The sequence below is a fragment of the Musca domestica genome, unplaced genomic scaffold, assembly GCF_030504385.1.
Source record: "Musca domestica strain aabys unplaced genomic scaffold, Musca_domestica.polishedcontigs.V.1.1 15, whole genome shotgun sequence".
Lineage (NCBI taxonomy): Eukaryota > Metazoa > Arthropoda > Insecta > Diptera > Muscidae > Musca > Musca domestica.
The window spans coordinates 4,548,721-4,568,307 of record NW_026712207.1 but is presented as its reverse complement, the minus strand read 5'-3'; the positions used below and the strand labels follow the sequence as shown (position 1 = coordinate 4,568,307).

Below are 19,587 nucleotides of genomic sequence, written 5' to 3'. Positions count from 1 at the left end.
TACTGTAAAAATTTTAAAAATATCGAATATAGTCGTTATATTGGGGTCTATACGTGGACCTACATAGGCATTGTTTGTCATAAGCCATTACCATATACAAATTCGAAACTTGAAATAAACGGTGAATAATGTAGATAAAATCATCAAAATATCGTATAAAGGGAGGTACCCTTATATCGGAGCTGTGCGAAGACCTGGACCAGCATAGACAATTTTCTGTCACAGGCTGTAGCATCCATTACGAACTTCAAATACGACATCTCAAACAATTTCGGTGGGTATTGTACCTAAACTCATCAATATACCGAATATCGGGAGGTACCGTTATATGGGGGCTATACGAAGACTTGGACCTGTAAAGACAATTTTCTATCATAGGCTATAGTATCCATTACGAACTTCAAATACCAAATTTGAAATAATTCCGGTAAACAATGTCGCTAAAACCATCAAAATACCGAATATCGGGAGGTACCGTTATATGGGGGCTATACGAAGACGTGAAGCTGCACAGGTAATTTTCTGTCTCATGCTGTAGTATGCATTTCGAACTTCAAATACCAAATTTGAAATAATTCCGTTGAATAATGTCGCTAAAATCATCAAAATACCGAATATCGGGAGGTTCCGTTATATGGGGGCTATATGAAAACTGGGACCGACATGGCCCATGTATGCAAAATTTTAGCCTACAATCTCAATTCGTTCGAAAGATAGCGTGATTACAACAGACAGCTAGACAGAATCGCTACATCGTCTTAGAATTTTACGCTGATCTAGAACATATACTTTAAAGTGTCTATTACTAATATTTCGAGGAGTTACAAACGGAATGGCAAAGCTAATATACTCTGCATAGAATAATTGGAGGGTATACAAATATTTAATATTGAGATAATATTTCCGTCATGTGAACTAATTTTAAGCAAACTCCAGTTTTTAATCAATTTATCCTTGGCAACACTAGTTTAGTTATTTAACTTTTTTGAAAACGAAATTTCTCTCCAAAAAAAACTTACCTGCAAAGTTCAGTGAATTCAGCTCTCTTCTCTCCCAAATTCTATGATAATCGAGCACGGAGTAAGAGAGCCTAGCAGTGCGAGCGAGAAACAAACGTTAACGTCGACGAGCGCAGTGGCAGAGCAACGAAAGAAGGAATAACTGAGATAAAATAATACATTTTTTTCACATTACATAACGCAATTAATTGCAATTTTTCCGAACACATATAACACAAACATTTGATGGAATTGAGCACTGATTTGAAACATAATTTTGTCTAAATAACACACAGCACACATTTTTCTTGAATAAATAGCAGATAAAACTAACAATTTCGCGAAAACCGTTTACCGAAAATGAAAGGAACAACCGATTTGACCAAAATCAAAAAATAAACTAAAAGTCAATGAAGGTTTAGGGTTGCCATTTACGAAATAATGATATTGATATGAGGATTTCGGTTATTTGAGACGAAAATGAGATAGAACGGAAATAAAATTTCACAAAACATATCCAAAGACATAAATAAATGCGTAAAGACTTGACATATTGCATTTTAAGAAAATGGTTTGTAGCCATAATAATAATAATAAATTTACAGTAGCCCACAAAATATACGAGCCCAAAATTATATTCCAGTAAGGTCACAAAATTATTTAATTTTATCTTAGTGGTAAAAATCACAAAACATTGGTTGCTAAGTTGTTATACCCTACAACACTAGGTGTATTATAAGTTTGATTGGGTCAAAAATTATGTAACACCTCGAAATATTGAACGCCGACAAAAGAAACTATATATGGATCTTCCTACCTCGCCGAGCTGAGTCGACCTAGTTATGTATGTCCGTCCGTCCGTCTGTCCATGTTAATTTGTTATCACTCTACAGGTCGCAATTATGCATTGATCCTCACGAAATAGAAAATTGAGGTGGTGTAAGGGTCATGGAATAGAAGCCTATTATTTTTGGAGATAATCGTAAAACATTTAGGGGTTGAAATGGCGAAATCACATATACAAAAAAAAAGGCCGCTTCTGACCTGCAGTGATGCTGATAGCCGAGATATGGGATATATAGCAAGACAGGTACAATATACAAGGTGAGATAAAAAAACTGGTGATGATGTGGGTCGCCATAACAGCCGACGGCCTCTCTTCGATCTTATTAATCAGAATAAATGTCGAATATTATCGCGAAAATATTCTGTAGGATGTATTAAAGCCTTGGGCACGCAAACATTTTGGCCATTTGACATTCCAACAGGACTCAGCACCATCGCACTCAGCACGCTCCACCCAAGAATGGTTACAAAATGAGGTTCCTCGCTTCATTTCCAGCGCACAATGGCCACTAAAATCTCCGGATACCAATCCGTTGGACTGTTGTGTCTGCAGTATTTTGGAAAGCAAGGTTGGCACTAAAAATACCAAAGTGTCGATCACCTCAAGCAAGCGCTTCGCCGCAGAGCAACATTCGGGCAGCGTGTGACGGTTTCATTGGCCATTTAAAGGCCATTATAAATATGAAATTTATGTTTCTGATAATAAATATTCTTAAAAAGAAATGAAAACAAAAAGATTGAAGCTCTGACACTTATTTAAAAATAATAAAATCTTTAATATTTGAAATTTTAGAACCATCTACTCCTCTTCTATAAATATTTCAAAGGAATCCATCTTTTTAGCACTGATGGTGTTTACAAGAATATTTTAAAAATACCGCATTCCATACCACTGATAGTCCTTCAGGATTTATTCTTAAAATATCCACATTTGTGGTGTGATTTCAAACCAGTTTTTAATGTATCAATTCAAGGTCTATAAAATACAAAAAAGTATGAAAATTAAACACTATGTCCCAGATGATAAATATTCATTAAAAACAACGATTATGGCTCTGGCACTCATTTAGAAAATATGTCAAAACATTTTGAAAATTTAAATTTTGTAACAATGGTAGTATTTGCAAAAATATTTTAAAAACTGCGCCGTTATATCAGTAATAGTTTTAGTTCTTATATTCCTAAAGAGTCACAAAAATAAGTATATTCTCAAAATAAGAATATTCTCATACATTTCAGAATTTTTTTAGACATTCCTAGTGTTCCTTTAAAAATATTTTTCAAAAATCCTCGTTTATCGATGTAATAGCCATTCAGAAAATAGTATTTGAAAGCATTTTTGTGGCTTTGAAAAAAACATTTTAAAAGTCCTTTCTTGTGTCCTTTAGAAAAATGCTAAAAATATCTTATGTCTCTGATGCTCCCTTAAAAACTATTCTTAGATAATCAATATTTATTGTATTTTTTATTTTAACTTTATTGTATTTAACTACTATTGAAAATATTTGTCAAAATTCCTTATTATGCTTTAGAAGATATTCCTAAAATAACAATGTTATCAGGCATTTCCGAATACCCTTTCCATTCCGCAATGTCATTTAGAAAATATTATTTAAAACTCTACACTTTGTGGTTGTAAAATCCATCAGAAAAATATTTTTAAATCCTTTTTTGTGACTAAAAAAATTATTTAAAATACCTTATTTGTGACTCTGATAGTCCTTTAGAAAAATGTTAAAAAATCTACATTTCGAGCCTCCGACAGTCCTTTAGACAAAGTAAGCTTTTGATCTCCTTCTATAAATAAAAAAATATCCTTTGGGTCTCCGATGCTCCCTTAAAATTTATTCTTAGAAAGTCATTATTTTTTATTTTAGTTTTTAATTTCCACTTTTTATATAGGATATCATTTCAAACTTGCAGTCCTTTAAAAATATTAAAATAACCACATTTATGGCTGTGCAAAGTACCTTTGAAAATATTCCTCAAAAATTTTTTATAATGCTTTAAAAAATATTCCTAAAATAGAAATGTTATCATTAATTTCCAATTATCCTTTCACCATTCCTGCTTTCCGTTTTTTTTTACCATTCCTGACACTTTTTTTTAATCATCCTTTGGAAAATATTTTTCAAAAACCACGCACGATGTAATAGCCATTAAATAAAGAAAAATTAAAAGCCTTTTTTTGTGAATTTAAAAAAAAAATAAAAGTCCTCACTTGTGTCCTTTAGAAAAAGTGCTAAAAATTCGAACCTCCGGTAGTCCTTTAGACAAAGTATTATTATTATTCTCCCTTAAAAATAATTCTTTAAAAGTCAACATTTTTTTAATTAAATTTTCAATTTTATTATTTAATTTTGAATTTTTATATCTCTTCAATTTAAAATGGCAGTCCTTCCCTTTCAAAATATTATTCAAAATTTTTTATTATGCTTTAGAAGATGATCATAAAACAGATATTTTCTCAGACATTTCCGATTATTGCTTCAGATTTTTTTTTTCAAATATACCTCACCATCCTTTAGAAAATATATATTTTTTATTAAAAAAAAAACGACTATTGTGGCTGTAAAAAAATAAATAAATAAAATATAAAAGTCCCAGAATGCCTCTCTAAAAAAATGTTTAAAAGCTCCCCATTTGAAGCTCTGATAACCCTTTAAAATATTTGAAAATCTACGCTGCGAACCTCTGATAACATTTAAGGCAAAGTAAGTTTCTGCTGTACTTCTACAAATATTAAAAAAATTTGTTTACGTGTTCATGCTCCCTTAAAAGTTATTCTTTTCATTTAAATTTTCAATTTTATGATATAATTTCGATTTTTTATATATGTCTTCAATTTATACTGGCATTTCTTTAAAAATATAAAAATTTCCACATTTGTGGATGTGGTAGTCTTTTTAAAAAAAAAATTCCTCAAATTGTCAGACATTTCCAATTATCCTTTTTAAATATTCCTAAACATCCTTTATAAAATATATTCCAAAAATCTATGTTTGTGGCTGCAAAGTCCTTTAGAAAAGTCCTTTACAAGTCTTATTTTTGTGACTGAAAACATTTTTTTAAAGTCCTCTTTTGGTTCCCTTGAAAAATGTTTCATATTCCACCTACCGAATCTCCGATAGTCCTTTAAGCATAGTGTGCTTTGTATGTCCTTCTGTATATATTTAGAAATCCAGATTTGAGTTCCCGATATTTCCACAAAAATTATTCTTAGAAAGTCAAAAATTTTCATTTTAATTTTCAATTTTTTATTATTTATATATTTTATTATTTAATTTTGAATTAATATATATTTTTTTCAATTTAAACTAGTTTTATATATACTTAAATCTATTTTTTTATAAATATTTAAAATACACATACATACGAACTATTTAAACAAATTCGGAAAAATAAACATTTCAATAAGGCTTAAAGCTAAAAATTGGGGAGAGTTGAAAACAGAAAAAATATCGGTCAACTTATGAGCCTTTAATATCTTTGTTGTATTAATTTAATATCACAAAATGCACAATTATTAATAATTATTTTTTTAAACAAAAAAAAAATAATTAAAATATTTAAAAATTTGTCATCCGACTAAAAAAAATAACAATCCGACTGCAAAACACTTTCAACGCCTGAGCCGTCGGCTTTAGAAATAATTAAACTCGTTCCTTAGTCATTTCGAGTAGGCTGCAGCAGCCGCCGCTGACGCCGAGGAGCGTTGGGAATTCATGCGTGGCATATTGTTGTGTTGTTGTTGGAAATTCCCATTGTCACCTTGGCCGCCACTGCCACCACCACTAGGAGATGAGTTGGGTGGTGTTCCACTGGTCTGATCACTGGCCTTGTCTTGGTGAGCCGTCATGTGCCGTGTCAGGTGATGACGTTCCCGGAAGGACTCCTGGCAAACAGGACATTTAAGTTTCTCCTCCCGTTTGCGGCGGTTCGGATCCGCCGATACCTCACTTTTGTGATGTGAACGCATATGATAGACCAAATCGCTGGTCATGCGGAAGCTTATGTTACACTTGGCACAAACATTTTGGGCGGTCAGCGTAAACGTGGAGGCCAAGGTGGGCGGTATGAGAGTGGAAAGAATGGCCGCGGCGGCTGGATTTTGTACCATGCGTGGCATTATTTCCGGCGGTGGTAGTGGCCCAAATGGATGAGGCATACCAGCCGCGGCATTTGGTGGAAATGGAAATCCTGGATAGACGGGAATAAATCCGGGTGGGCTAGCTGCTGGTGGTGGTGCCGCCTGATGTTCGGGACTCATGACAGGGGAGCGATATAAGAATTGTTGCTTTAGGCGATGGGCCTGGAGATTTTGCACCGATTGAAATGCACCATTTGGCGAGTATTCTGGGCGGAAATTCTGATAACCCATTGTGGGTGAAAGAGCCGCCGGAGATGAGGGTAAACTGTCGATGGAAATAATGTCATTACTACTGCCGCTGGCCGAGCGTGGTGGAGTTGTGGCCACTGGGGGACTCATTGAGGAGCAGCTCAATTGATCTGGACTCAAGGGAGGTGCAGGTTGACCCGGAGACTCCAGCCGAGAGTTGACTTTGGTAAAAGCACTTTTCAGGGGATGAGACTCCCAATCACTGGAGGCTATTACCAAGGTGGGATCATCGTAAATGCGAGGAGTCCTCACCGTGATTTGTGGATATTGGCGCAAATTTGGTATCTTAGCTGGCTGTGGCTGATATTGTTGCTGCTGTTGTTGTTGCTGTTGCAACTTTTGTTTTTCCTGCGACACCTGTGAGGCCTTTAAACGTTCATCGGGCATCATTAGGAAGGCCACATCAAAGGACCGCTTCAGGGTTGTGGTTTTGGGATTAGTTGTCGCCTGCGGTGTCCTTGGAGACATTTGATTGCTATCCTCATTCGGGGGTGTTGGTGGAGTTGTTGAAATTTGTAAATCCTTGGGAGTTTGTTGCAAATGTTGATTGTGAATGTGTGCATGTGGATGTTGTGATGGCGGAGTTGTGGCCGACTCCCGCAATGGAGAGGTCCGTTGTATTGCATGGGCATGACTGCTATCCATTATCATGTTCATTGGCTTAGTCCTTTTCAGCGGGAAAAACACTTTTCACTTCACTTCTTAAGTCAGAGAATTTTTCAATATTTTTTTTCAAAATTTTTTCAAGTTCTTTAAAATTTAATTTTCTGAAATTAATTTTTCTTTCAAATTTTATATTTCTCTTTTTATTTTTTGCTCGCACACACGCACTTGTAGTTCCAACTCTGGTGACGTCTAAACGTAAACTGGTCCTTTGCCACAATCTGTTCTGCTTTATGTAGACTCCTTTTTTCTGGTTGGATTGTCGTTTGCCGCAGCCTCTTACACACAAATCTAGTTGGAATCCAGTTTAAATTGTTGCACTCCAACCACCAGCTCACCCCAGCCATTCAGTCAGCCAGCCAACCAACCACTCACACATCTGTCCTGATTTTGTTGGGCCTCTGTTCGTTCGTTCGTTCTCTGGCTCTTCTGTTTTTGTGTCCGTGTGTCTGTGTGTGTTTTTATGAAGGACACCCCTTATGTTCTTCATGGCAATGCCTTCTGCATCTTGTTCTCTGCCGCATGCTTCGTGCTGGTTTTGCCACTGCCTTACCATTCATTTGAAAGTGCTGCATCTGCTTTGAATGTTGCGAACATATTTTGTTGCTTTATTCCTCGCCAAAGAGAGATGGAGTGAGCACAAAACGTACGCTGGTTGGTTGAATTGTTTTAATTTAAACCAGCAGAGCAGTAATGTGTGGGGGGCACAGTGGTTTCATGGGAGGAGGGATATAGAATAGAAATATTTTTAAAAAATTCAGGAATAGAGGATTCTTAAAAAAAAACAATACGACGACGTGGACCTACATAGGTCACTTTTGTCACAAGCTATTCCATTATTCAAATGCGAAACTTGAAAAAATCTGTTCATAATGTAGCTAAAATTATCAAAATACCGAATATAGGAAGGTACCATGGGGGTTATAAAACGTGGATCTGCACAGACAATTTTCTGGCATAGGCTGTAGTATCCATTACGAACTTCAAATACAAAATTCCGGTAAATAATTCATCAAAATACCGAATATCGGGGGGTACCGTTATGTGGGGGCTATACGAAGACGTGGACCTGCACAGGCAATTTTCTATCATAGGCTATAGTATTCATTACGAACTTAAAATATTAATTTTGAAACCGTTCTACTAAATAATGTCGCTAAAATCGTCAAAATACCGGATAATGGGGGTATCGTTATATGGGGGCTATACGAAGACGTGGACCTACACAGACAATTTTCTGTCTTAGGCTGTAGTCTCCACTACGAACTTCAAATATTAATTTTGAAACCATTTTGGTAAATAATGTCGCTAAAATCATCAAAATACCGAATATCGGGGGGTACCGTTATATTGGGGCTATACGAAGACGTGGAGCAACACAGACAATTTTCTGTCATAGGCTGTAGTATTCGTTACATACTTCAAATACCAAAATTGAAATAGTTCCCATAAATAATGTCGCTAAAATCATCAAAATATCGCAAAAAAGGGAGGTACCATAAAGGGGGGCTATACGAAAACGTGGCCCTACATGGTTCATTTTCTGTCTTAGGCTGTAGTATCCATTACGAATTTCAAACACCAAATTGTAAACAATTGCATTTTGCAACAACAAAATACTACGGTATCCCGAACAAACAAGCCACACTGTTCAATTCCGATAAATAATGTCGCTAAAATCCTGAAAATACCGAATAGCGGGAGGTACCGTTATATGGGGGCTATACCAAAACGTGGGCCTACTTGGCCCATTTTCAATACCAAAAGTCCTGCAGACATAATACACATTTGAGTAAATTTTTATCAACTTACTTTGGTGGAGGGTATAAAAACCTACATATAGTTGCTCTATAGCAACATATGATTCGAATTGGTTTCCAGGGAATACAATATTTCACCAGTTCTTTTACATGAGTTCAAAAGAAAACCTAAAGAATATGATTTTTCTTCCAAACTTTGAATCCCTCAAAAAAAACTTAATTTGTAATAAAATTTTGGATTTTTTGAAATTTTGGTCTTAAGGATATAAGTACCAAAGCGTACAAAATATTGTGTAGGGTTGATGACTGAAGCTAAAATTTCGAAATTCTGCATGCATTGTGTGCCAATGATGGTGGTTTTTTAAGAAATTCGAAATATAATGGTACGAAAGGTACTAAATGGACCCACATTTGTAAAAAATTACTTCAACATCTGCATTTGTATACCCTAGAAATCAACAGTGACCTAAATATCATATTTCCGAATTTTAGCTCTATCCCATCACCCAATACAAAATTTAGTAACATTTAGTACGCATATCCAAAAAAAAACTACGTCTCGTCATTCTAGACACAAATACTGATCCAAGATTCGCACCATTTCCAAATCTACCTTCATATCTTAAGTACAGACACCACAGTGACATCTATATCAAATGTCAGCTCTATATCTTCTCTTAATACCAAATTTAGCACTTTTCGTACAATAACAGTACTAATTTCCAAAACAACCTCCATATCTCAATTGCAGATACCAAAAGTGACCTCAATATCAAATTTGACAAACCCAGTCCTATCCCTTCACCCAATACTAAATTTTGTACCATTTAGTACTTTTTGTACAAATATAGGACGCATTTTTAAACCACCACCAAATTTCAAAAAAAAAAAAAAAAAAAAATACCATCAGTAATCTAAATATCAAATTTCCGAATTTAATCTCTATCCCTTCACCCAATACCAAATGTAGTACTATTTAGTACATTTCGTACAATTAAAGTACAAATTTTCGCAAGAACTTCCATATGTCTTGGCCACACATGAAAAGCGACCCTAAACATATAACAATTCTACACTCCGACAGTAATCTTGGTAATTGGTTCACCCAAATCCAAATTGTACCAAATTTAGTACCATTCAGTACACTTAAGTATACATTTTCATAACTGCCTACATCATACCGTCCAGTAGAAATCTTATTTTAAATTTTCAGGATTACAACTCAACCGATTCAACCAAAATTTAAGTTGTACCAAATTTAGTACCATCTAGTACGCATACGTACGATTTTTCAAAATTACCTACACACCTCCATTTAAAATTTTAGGATTCCAGCTTTATTGATTCTCCCCAAAATTTAAATTGTACCATATTTAGTACCATTTAGCACACATTAGTACGAATTTCCGAAACTACCCACGTTCCTCGGTCCTACAAGCAATATTGATCTTAATTCCAATTTTCAGGATTTCAACTCTATTGGTTCTCCCAAAATTTAAATTGTACAAATTTAGTAAATTGTATCAAATTTAGTACCATCTAGTACACATAAGTACGAGTCTCCGCAACTTCTTTTATGCCTCAGTCCTACAATGCAATAGTAATCTTATTTCAAAATTTCAAGATTCCCACTCTATTGGTTCTCCAAAAATTTAAATTGTACCAAATTTATTACCATTTAGTACACATTAGTACGAATTTCTAAAACTACCCACGTTTCCCAGTCTTTTAATGAAATAGTAATCTTATTTCTTATTTTCAGAATTCCAGTTCTATCGGTTCTCCCAAATCGAAATTGTACCAAATTTAGTACCATTTAGTACTTCTCGTACACATAAGTACACATTTAGCAAACTTCCTACATATCCCAATCCTACACTCCGCCAGTAAAGTTCATTCCAAATTTCAGTATTCCAGCTCCATCCGTTCCTCCAAATTCGAATTGTACTAAATTTTGTACCGTTTCGTACTTTACGTATACATGGGTGCACAGTTCCAAAACTACCTCTTTACATCGACTCTACTCCTCAACCTTGATTTTCATTTCAAACTTCAAGTTTTTCGCTTTAACCGTTCACATGATACAAAATGGTACCAAATGTAGTGCATTTTAGTACTTTTCGTACGTTTATAGTGCGAATGTCCAAAAATTCTTTGATACATCTATCATACACTCCATCAGTGACCCTCATTCCAAATTTAAGAGTTCTCTCTCTACTGCTTCCTCAATTACAAAGTGTACTATATTTAGTACTTGTCAAACCGTTCTAGTACGAATTTCCGAAAACCAAGCTTTATCTGACACCTTCGGACCAAGAATGACCCTCATCCAAAATTTCAAGGTGATCCGATATATCCCATCCACGCCAGATCTTGCGTGGATAGAAATATTACGATGTACAGATTTTAAAAGGAATCTGATGTTTATTTCGCGTTTTATGCCCCACAACGGGTCTAAATTTTGAATAACCATGAAATTCAAAATTTAGACCCGTTGTGGCGCAGGTACCAGAAGGAATGAGCAGATGTTATCCATTTTCGCACCTGACCTAGCACCGACACAAATATTAGGATTTACAAAGTTTGGGCAAAATCGGATGATCCGATTCTTTGAAAATGTTGCCATTTTGTGGAGGAAGTACCAATAGGAGTGGACCGATATTGCCCATATCCGAACTCAATCTAAGTTTGATAATAATTTTACGATGTACCAAGTTTGGACCAAATCGAATTCTCCTTTCGACAGTTATCGTGCGCACCAGCCAGCCAGAAAGACAATCGGACTGACACCCATAGATCGACTTCAAATGTCCTGAAATGTATTTCGACCAAAGAGACCTAGTGCCTAAAACCGCTATTTCGATGGGGCACGTTTTGGGCATATTAAATGATATATACCCTCCCTAGCCATATGGATAAGGGTATAACAAGTTAAAAAACAGTAAGTTCGGCTGGGCCGAATACCCTCCACCTTTTGAAACGAATTTGGAAATTTTCAAAAAATAAAATCCGTTAAAAATTCTGTTAACATCTTAAAAATACCGAATATAGCCGATATATTGAGGTCTCTATGACGTGAACCTGCATAGGCTTTGTTTTCCATAAGCCTCTACCATATTAATATTCGAAACTTGTAGTATCCATTACGAACTTCAAATACCAAATTTGAAACAATTCCGGTGAATAATGTCGCTAAAATCATCAAAATACCGAAGATCGGGAGGTAATTGTTCCTCAATTTTAATTTGCAACTCAACACCACTGTGCAAATAAATAGAACAACATGTGCACAAAAAGACACTAAAAATATGCTCCTGTGAAACTACCCCGAAACAAAATCCAGGCAACATGCGCGCATAGCCGAGATACAACGCCGCCAACGTCGGCCAACAATGATGGTGCTAAAATGAAAAAGGCGGAGCACCATGCTACCCATGTTGATGGTGTTGTTATGTGTGCAAGTGCGTTTGTACGGCTGTGCGTCTGTCTGTCTGTCTGTCTCTACTGCTCTCATCAATTGTTTGTGGTAACAGGTTGATTGTGTCAAGACTACAACATACAAGGCTGGCAGGAAGGCTGGTAAGCAGGCAGTGAGTGAATGAATGGATGCTTGGCGGTTGGTTGGTTGGTCATAATGGTAATGATGTTGTAGTTGAGTGGGGTGGGGAGAGGAGGAGAAGTGAATGGAGACCATTACATTACAATGCAAAGAAACAGAGATAAGTAAATATTTTATGGCACCCAGAGATGGTGTTGCTGGAACAATCTATTGGGGGGGCAGACTATACATAGGTGGGCAGAAGGAGAGCTTTGGGCAACATGCTTTAAAACAAAATGTTGAATGTTTATCCTAGCTGTAAAATTTTGGTAAATAAAGGAGAAAGGGTTCATTTCAGGATGGGGGTATATTGGGGGTTTTGCCATACTGGGTAGGGAAAGCAATCAACAATAGGCCCCCACAATTTTACCTCCTCCCCCCCATTATATACAACGTTTATGCCATGGCATTTACTACAACAATACATATGTAGGGTTTGTAATAAATATTTGTAGCTCTCCATACACACCCACACACTGCTGGCTGCTCTCGTTGTGTGTATGTTTGAGTGTAGGATGTATTTTCGTTATCCTTTCACATTTCAGGCGGATACAAAATATGTGCGAATTTTATTATCAAAACGTTATGTTCATGTGTCCAGCGCGTGTCCGACAATGAATGTCCTTTTTTTGCCACATGTGTGTGTATGGCTCCTTGGCGCTCTCTCCCTACGGCTGACTGGCTGTCTGCGTATGTATGGGTATAGAAGCATATGTAGAAATGAGAGCATGTGTATATGAGTGTTCCCATACATATTTTCGCTTGGACAACAACATATTTGTTTGCCACTCCATGTAAGTATGTGCGTATCCCCGTTCGTACATGTACATATGTGTGTGCGTGTGTGTGTGTGTGTTTGTGCCAGATTTTGTTTTGTCGTCTACAAACATATGCGGTGTTAATATAAATGTTTTCGTTTTTATTCTGGCTTTTCATTTTCATTTTATTTAAATTAGTTTTTGCGCTTGTCCTTTTTTCCGCACACACGCACACATGTATGTGTTACTTTATCAGTGAGTACATATGTATGTATGTGCATGTAAATGTGTTACGAATTTTGTATACTTTTTTTTTGGCGTACTGTTTGTGCCTAATTTCTGCATATTTTCAGGTGATAATTGTTCAGCAAACATATGAGCTGCATACTAAATTTAATTTATTATTATTATAATTCATTTGTATTTTTGTCTTGGTCTCCGCTCTCCGCTGCCGTGTGTAGATAATTGTATTTGTTGGCAAATATCTTAACGGGAATATTGTACATATGTGTGTGATTTTTTTTTGGCTTAGGTTTCAGGTTTTTTTTTAGCAGCGGTCATGTAAGTATTCAATAATTGATGTTAGAATAATTTTCAGGTTTGGTTCAGCTGGGTTGAGCTTTTACCCGATAGAAAATAGAACCTAAATTTTTGATTGAAATTTCAATTTATACCCTACAACATTTTGTGTTGGATTGTCCCATAAATTTTTTATCACCGCGAAATATTGATCCAAAATATAAATTTTTGTGGATATGGTTCTTCCTATCTCGCTGAGCTGATTCGAACTAAAACGTCACGAAATTTTGCATGGAGGTGGGGTTTTGGGTAAGAATAGAGTTCTTAATTAGAAAAATTTTTGTTATTGAATTTGCTCTAGAGGTCACAACTATAGACCAATCAACTTGGAATTTTTGTATGGGCCTAGGGTTTAAAGCTCGGCAGAAGCCTACCAATTTGGATGATCGTCGAACAATACGGCTTGCCCATATGACTCTTTGGGCCCATTCCAATCGACGAGGCTTGTCCGCAGGCAACATTCTTTGCCTCAATTGAATTTTGTACAGGAACAAATGCAAATCAATGCGAATAATCCGTTGTAAAGTGGACCGAGCCATGCCCAACTGCTGAGAACGGCGTTTTTGGGATGTTCTTGGGGACCTCTCAACACAGGCTCGTACGGCAGCGATATTCTCGGCCGATCGCCTTGGTCGACTTTTATATGGCCTCTTCGGATTAGAAAGAGCCTTACCAGTCGAAAATTTTTCGTATAAACGCTTAATGGTGTTCTTAGAAGGCGCACTTCTCACATTTTTTAATGATTTAAAAGCACGTTGAGTTTTCACAATTGACTTCTTCTGTTGAATGTAATTTTCAACTATTTCAGAGCGCTCGCGTGGCGTATATTGGTTCATGGTAAAAATCTGCTTGGACTGACGCTTCAAACGCGGTATGTCATTAAGCAATGTGACATCTCTGTCAAAAGTTATGGCGTTGCCAGATGGGTCCGTCGAATATGGGCAACCCTGTATATGGGTCTAAAGTTTAAGGTTCGGCAGAAGCCTACCTATTTTTAGAAAAAAAATCCTGATTTTGCAGTCGCAGAAGCCGAACATTTTTGATGGCCATCAGATAAAAAATTGGAGGGGGGTGGTAATATGAACCACAACTATACCGAAAGCTACCAATATGGATTTAGACCCAGATGGAATGTAATAATGGAAATATCCTAAGTATAAATAGCTAATTATTTGCAGAACAAACCTCAATATTTGTAACAAATTTTTGCAATGTTGTATTATATGTCCTATACAGGGTGAGATAAAAAACTCAAGAAAGTCAAACGCCATTCTTTTTAATTTTATTGAAAGAAATTAATAAATGTCGGAAATCAAAATCAAATCATCAAATTTTAGAATAAGTTTAGATTTGTTCGAATTGGTCACTTTTGGCACGAATTATGGCCTTCAAACGGCCAATGAAACCGTCACACGCTGCCCGATGTTGCATGCCCGGCGAAGCGCTTGCTTGAGATGATCGACACTTTGGTATTTTTTAGTGCCAACATTCCTTTCCAAAAGACTCCAGACACAATAGTCCAACAGATTGGTATCCGGAGATTTAGGTGGCAATTGTGATTTATTCACATTTAAATGCTGGAGCTCTCTAGCAATAGCTGCTTGTGGTTTTCTAGCCAAATATAAAAAAACCACTCTATCTCGCTTGAATTCCATCACGAATAACTTTCTGTCTGGAAAATTCTCAGCAAAATGCTTTTGTACGTTTGTAAACAATATAATGAGCTGTCACTGGAACAATTTTAAGAGCTGGCGGGCGCGTGGCTTAGAAATGACAGCAGCCTGAAGTTGGTTGCCGTTTTTTCATCTCACCCTGTATAACACCCTTTGTATTTGAGAAGCAGTAGAACTAGAATTCTTAAATTTGGATTGTGGGTCATTGATGGAGTGTATGATGGGTGTACCAAAGGTTTTTTGGAAATTCGCACTATAGGCATACGGAAAGTACTAAAATGTACTACATTTGTTACAATATCGTAACATGTGAACGGTTACAGCCAAGCACTTAAAATTTGGAATAGAAATCTTGGTTGAGGAGAAGAGTCAATGAAAGGAGGTAGTTTTGGAAGTGTGTACTCATGTTTACGAAAAGTACTAAACGGTACTAAGTTTAGTACAATTTGAATTTGGGGGAACCGATTTAGCTGGAATACTGAAATTTGGAATTAACATTACTGGCGGAATATAAGATTGAGATATGGAGAAAGTTTTCGAAAATATTACTTATATGCACAAAAAGTCCTAAATGGTACAAAATTTGGTACTCGATTTGGATGAACCAATAGAGCTGGAATTCTGAAATTTTTAAGGAAATTCTTACTTATGTGTACTAAATGGCACTAAATTTGGTACAATTTAAATTTTGAAGGAACCAATAGAGATTTCTATTGGACTGTATGATATAGGGAGTTATAAAAAATTGTACTTTAATGTACTAAATAGTACTACATTTGGTACAATTTGGATTTGGGTGAACCAATAGAGCTGGTATCCTGAAAATTGTAAATAAAATTATAGTGTTTTAAATCTGAAATTTAGTCACCATGACACGAAATCAGTGTGAAAAGTACTTACTGGTACAATATTTTAGATTGGGTGAAGGGATAGGGCTGGAATCCTCAAATTTGATATTGAGGTCTGATCTGGATCTGGAATTGAGATATGAAGTGGTTTGGGGAATATGTACTATAATTGTTCGAAAAGTAATAAATAGTTTTAAATTTGGTATTGAGTGTCGAAATAGAGCTGAAATCCTGGCATTTTATATCGGTGTCACTGTTAGTGTCCGTGGATGTAGAGGTGGTTTTGGAAATGTGAACTATAATTGTTCGAAGAGTATTGAGTGGTACTAAATTGGGTATTGGGAGAAATAGCAGAGGTGATATACTGAAATTGTATATTAAAGTCACTGTTGGTATCCCAGGTTGAGATTTGGAGAAGGCTTTGGAAATGCGTACATTAACTGTACGGAAATAACCAAGTTCTACTACATTTTTGGGTAAATGGATAGGACTGTAATCCTCAAAATTTGAAATGCACGTCACTCTTGGTGACTGTAGTTAAAGAGAAGGAGGTGGTTTTGGAAATACGTCCTATGAACGTAGAAAAAGTGCAAAATGTCACAAGATATGCCTTTGGGTGTTGGGAAAGAGATGGAATTCCAAAATTTGATATTGAGCTCTCTTGTTTGTATCTGGTGTTAAGATATGGCTATTGTTTTGCAAAAGCGTACTACAATTGGACGAAAGTTCAAATTAAATCAAATTTTGGATGTTGGTGTCTAGGATGGAGAGGTGTAGATTGTTTTGGATATGCGTACTAAATGTTACTAAATTTGATATAAGGTGGAGGGAAAGAGCTGAATTTTTGAAATTTAGTTGGTTTTTAGGATTTACATATGGATACGTTGAAATAGTATTTTTGCAGAAAATTGGATGTGGGTCCATTTTTGTATGGCTTTTCTCATATCATCCTCGGTCAATTTCAAAATGGAAGATTTTGAGCAATTTTTGGTACAGAAGATAAAATTTTTCCATTATTCTTTCCAAAAAGGAAACAACTTGACCGATATAGGAAACCTTAAAAGTATGAAAATTAAGTACGGTGTATGAAGTTATGATTAGAATTAAAAAAAAAAAACAGTAAAGAAGGTCCTAAATTCGGGCGGGGTTGATTTTATGATCCCCTACACCACTTTGCTAATTTAGTTGAGCTCCACTTTATAATTAAAATTTTTTATGTGAGAATTCAATCGTACACGCTATGCTTATAATTTAAAGTTCGAAAGACTAAATATGCCGAAGCATTTGTATCTTTTAAATTCGGACTTGTATTGCCCATTTAGCGCAAAATTAATTAGAAATAAGATAAAGATATATATGGGAACTATATCCAAATCTGAACCGATCTCGATAAAATTTGGCAAAGATATTTCTGAGCTGTATTTGATATATTTCCCTGAATATCGTTGTTACGGAGTGCATATTACGGCTGTAGGATGAACAATATATATGGGAGCTATAGCTATATATGAACCGATCTTCACCAAATTTGGCATACTGCCTTCTAGACTAAATTCGGTCGTATGTGCCAAATTCCATCCCATTTGGGCAAATATTAGACGTTTGGTGCACAATAAAAGGTAAATCGGACGAAGTTATATATGGGAGATATATCCAAATCTGAACCGATCTCGATAAAATTTAGCAATGGTATTTCAGAGCTGCATTTGACATATTTCCCCAAATATTTTTGTTACAGAGAGCATATTACGGCTGCGGAGGACAAAAATAACAAATCGGATGAACAATATATATGGAAACTATAGCTATATCTGAAACGATTTCGATCAAATTGGGCATACTTATTTTCAGGCCTAATTTGTATGCATTTGTATGTGCAAAATTCCATACTATTCTGGCTGATATTACACGTTTGGTGCACAATATAAGACAAATCGGACGAAGATATTTATGTGAGCTATATCTAAATTTTTACCGATTATCTCCAATTTTAATAGGGTTCGTCCTTGGGCCAAACAAATGTTGTTTGCAAAATTTCATCTCAATCGGATAATAAATGCGACCTTCATTTTGTTCACAAGAATACATGGACAGACGGACGGACGGACTGACATGCATAAATCAACTCAGAAAGTGATTCTATGCAGATCATCAAAAGGAACTATGGGTCTATCTCGTTTCCTTTTGCCTGTTACAAACAAATGCACAAAGACATAATGCCCTGACCTCAACCTCGTGGTGTAGGGTATAAAAAAATATGAAATTTTGAGTACTAAAAAGGCCTAAAACGAATTCTTGGAACGAATCCAAATTTTAAGATGGACTTCGCTGGCGAAGTATCGAGCACTTTCTAGTTTGAAAATAAATAAAATTTCAAGCTAATGCAAAGTTTGACTAAAAAATTGACTCAATTATGTACAGTAATTTTTGAAAAAAGTCCATCTATCAGTAATGCTGCATTTCAAATATAAAATAAATACTTAATCAATATTCCCAATATTTCAATAATAAATGCAAAAGAAAAATATTTACTTTCCAAAAAAATTCACATAAGTCGTTAGTTATGTTAATCTAACGATTTGTTCGAAAAGATAACGAGCCGGAAAAAATCGTTGGTCAAATTTACAAATTTTTTCTTCAAAACACATACACACATATTCCAAAAATATGTGGAACAGGAAAGATGACATTGATTGGCATGTTGCTGCCAGGCAACAACATATCTAAACACCATCCATCGAAGAGGAAGTCTTGTGATTTGTGGACAAAACGCTCATCAATAAGCCATGGCCATTAGCAAATATTTGATATTCGGATTGACACAAAAATAGATTGTCACACAGACTGATAATCGGAAAGAGAAATTAGCCATTGACATATTTACATTTTTTGGGGGGGGTTTTGGAATCCAAAATGGATGGGCCATGTGTTGGGCAAACAAAAATACTAAATCCGGAGTAGTGGCTAAAGCAACTAAAGAGAAATCTCCTACTTAAGGTCCTTGTTTGTTGAAATGTTTGTTTTTGGTTTACAGGGATTTACAAGCATGTTTTTGCTAAACAGGGTTGGGGTTCATGGCAACCAGGGCCAGACCACAAAGTCATGGTTTCCACAGTCAATCAGCTAAACCCCGATGATGATGATAGTAGCTAGCGGTGGTTGTGGTGATGGTGGTGGTGTATTTATCGCTTAATGAGCCAACGATTTTTAAGTTCGACACAACTGACAACCCGTAAATTCAACATCGAAGCCAGCAGCATATGTTGATGCCACATTAGATAAACATCGGCCTCGGCCTGCTTGGATTGTCGGCTAAGCTAAATACACATACCGTGAAAATTAATAGCTCACACCATTCAACAACCCATCCATCCCCCTGGCTGGCTGGCCCTTGGCTTGATTGCAATCAGCATTTAAGACCTGTCATTTCGGTCGATCTCATCCGAAATGGGATTCAAATCAGAT

At 35.9% G+C, this 19,587-nt stretch overlaps 2 protein-coding genes across 3 annotated transcripts in view; both read right to left on the bottom strand.

Annotated features, from left to right (window-relative positions):
* The window catches only part of LOC101899712 (protein vein), a 217,580-nt gene extending 216,217 nt beyond the window's left edge, over positions 1–1,363 (bottom strand). For both annotated transcript variants that reach the window (XM_059119563.1, XM_059119564.1), the window contains exon 1: positions 1,020–1,363. The gene's annotated coding sequence lies outside the window, so the exon portion shown is untranslated. The remainder of the gene's footprint in view (positions 1–1,019) is intronic.
* A 3,929-nt stretch (positions 1,364–5,292) lies between these two features.
* LOC101890554 (cyclin-K) lies at positions 5,293–6,911 on the bottom strand. The gene has a single exon (XM_005188621.3). It carries the CDS (start codon positions 6,898–6,900, stop codon positions 5,515–5,517), a length of 1,386 nt encoding a protein of 461 aa, XP_005188678.3. The 5' UTR covers positions 6,901–6,911; the 3' UTR covers positions 5,293–5,514.
* Positions 6,912–19,587: the final 12,676 nt, after the last annotated feature.

Bases quoted from the DNA above. Each gene is read 5' to 3' on its own strand.
- LOC101890554 (XM_005188621.3), bottom strand. From the start codon at position 6,900: ATGAACATGATAATGGATAGCAGTCATGCCCATGCAATACAACGGACC.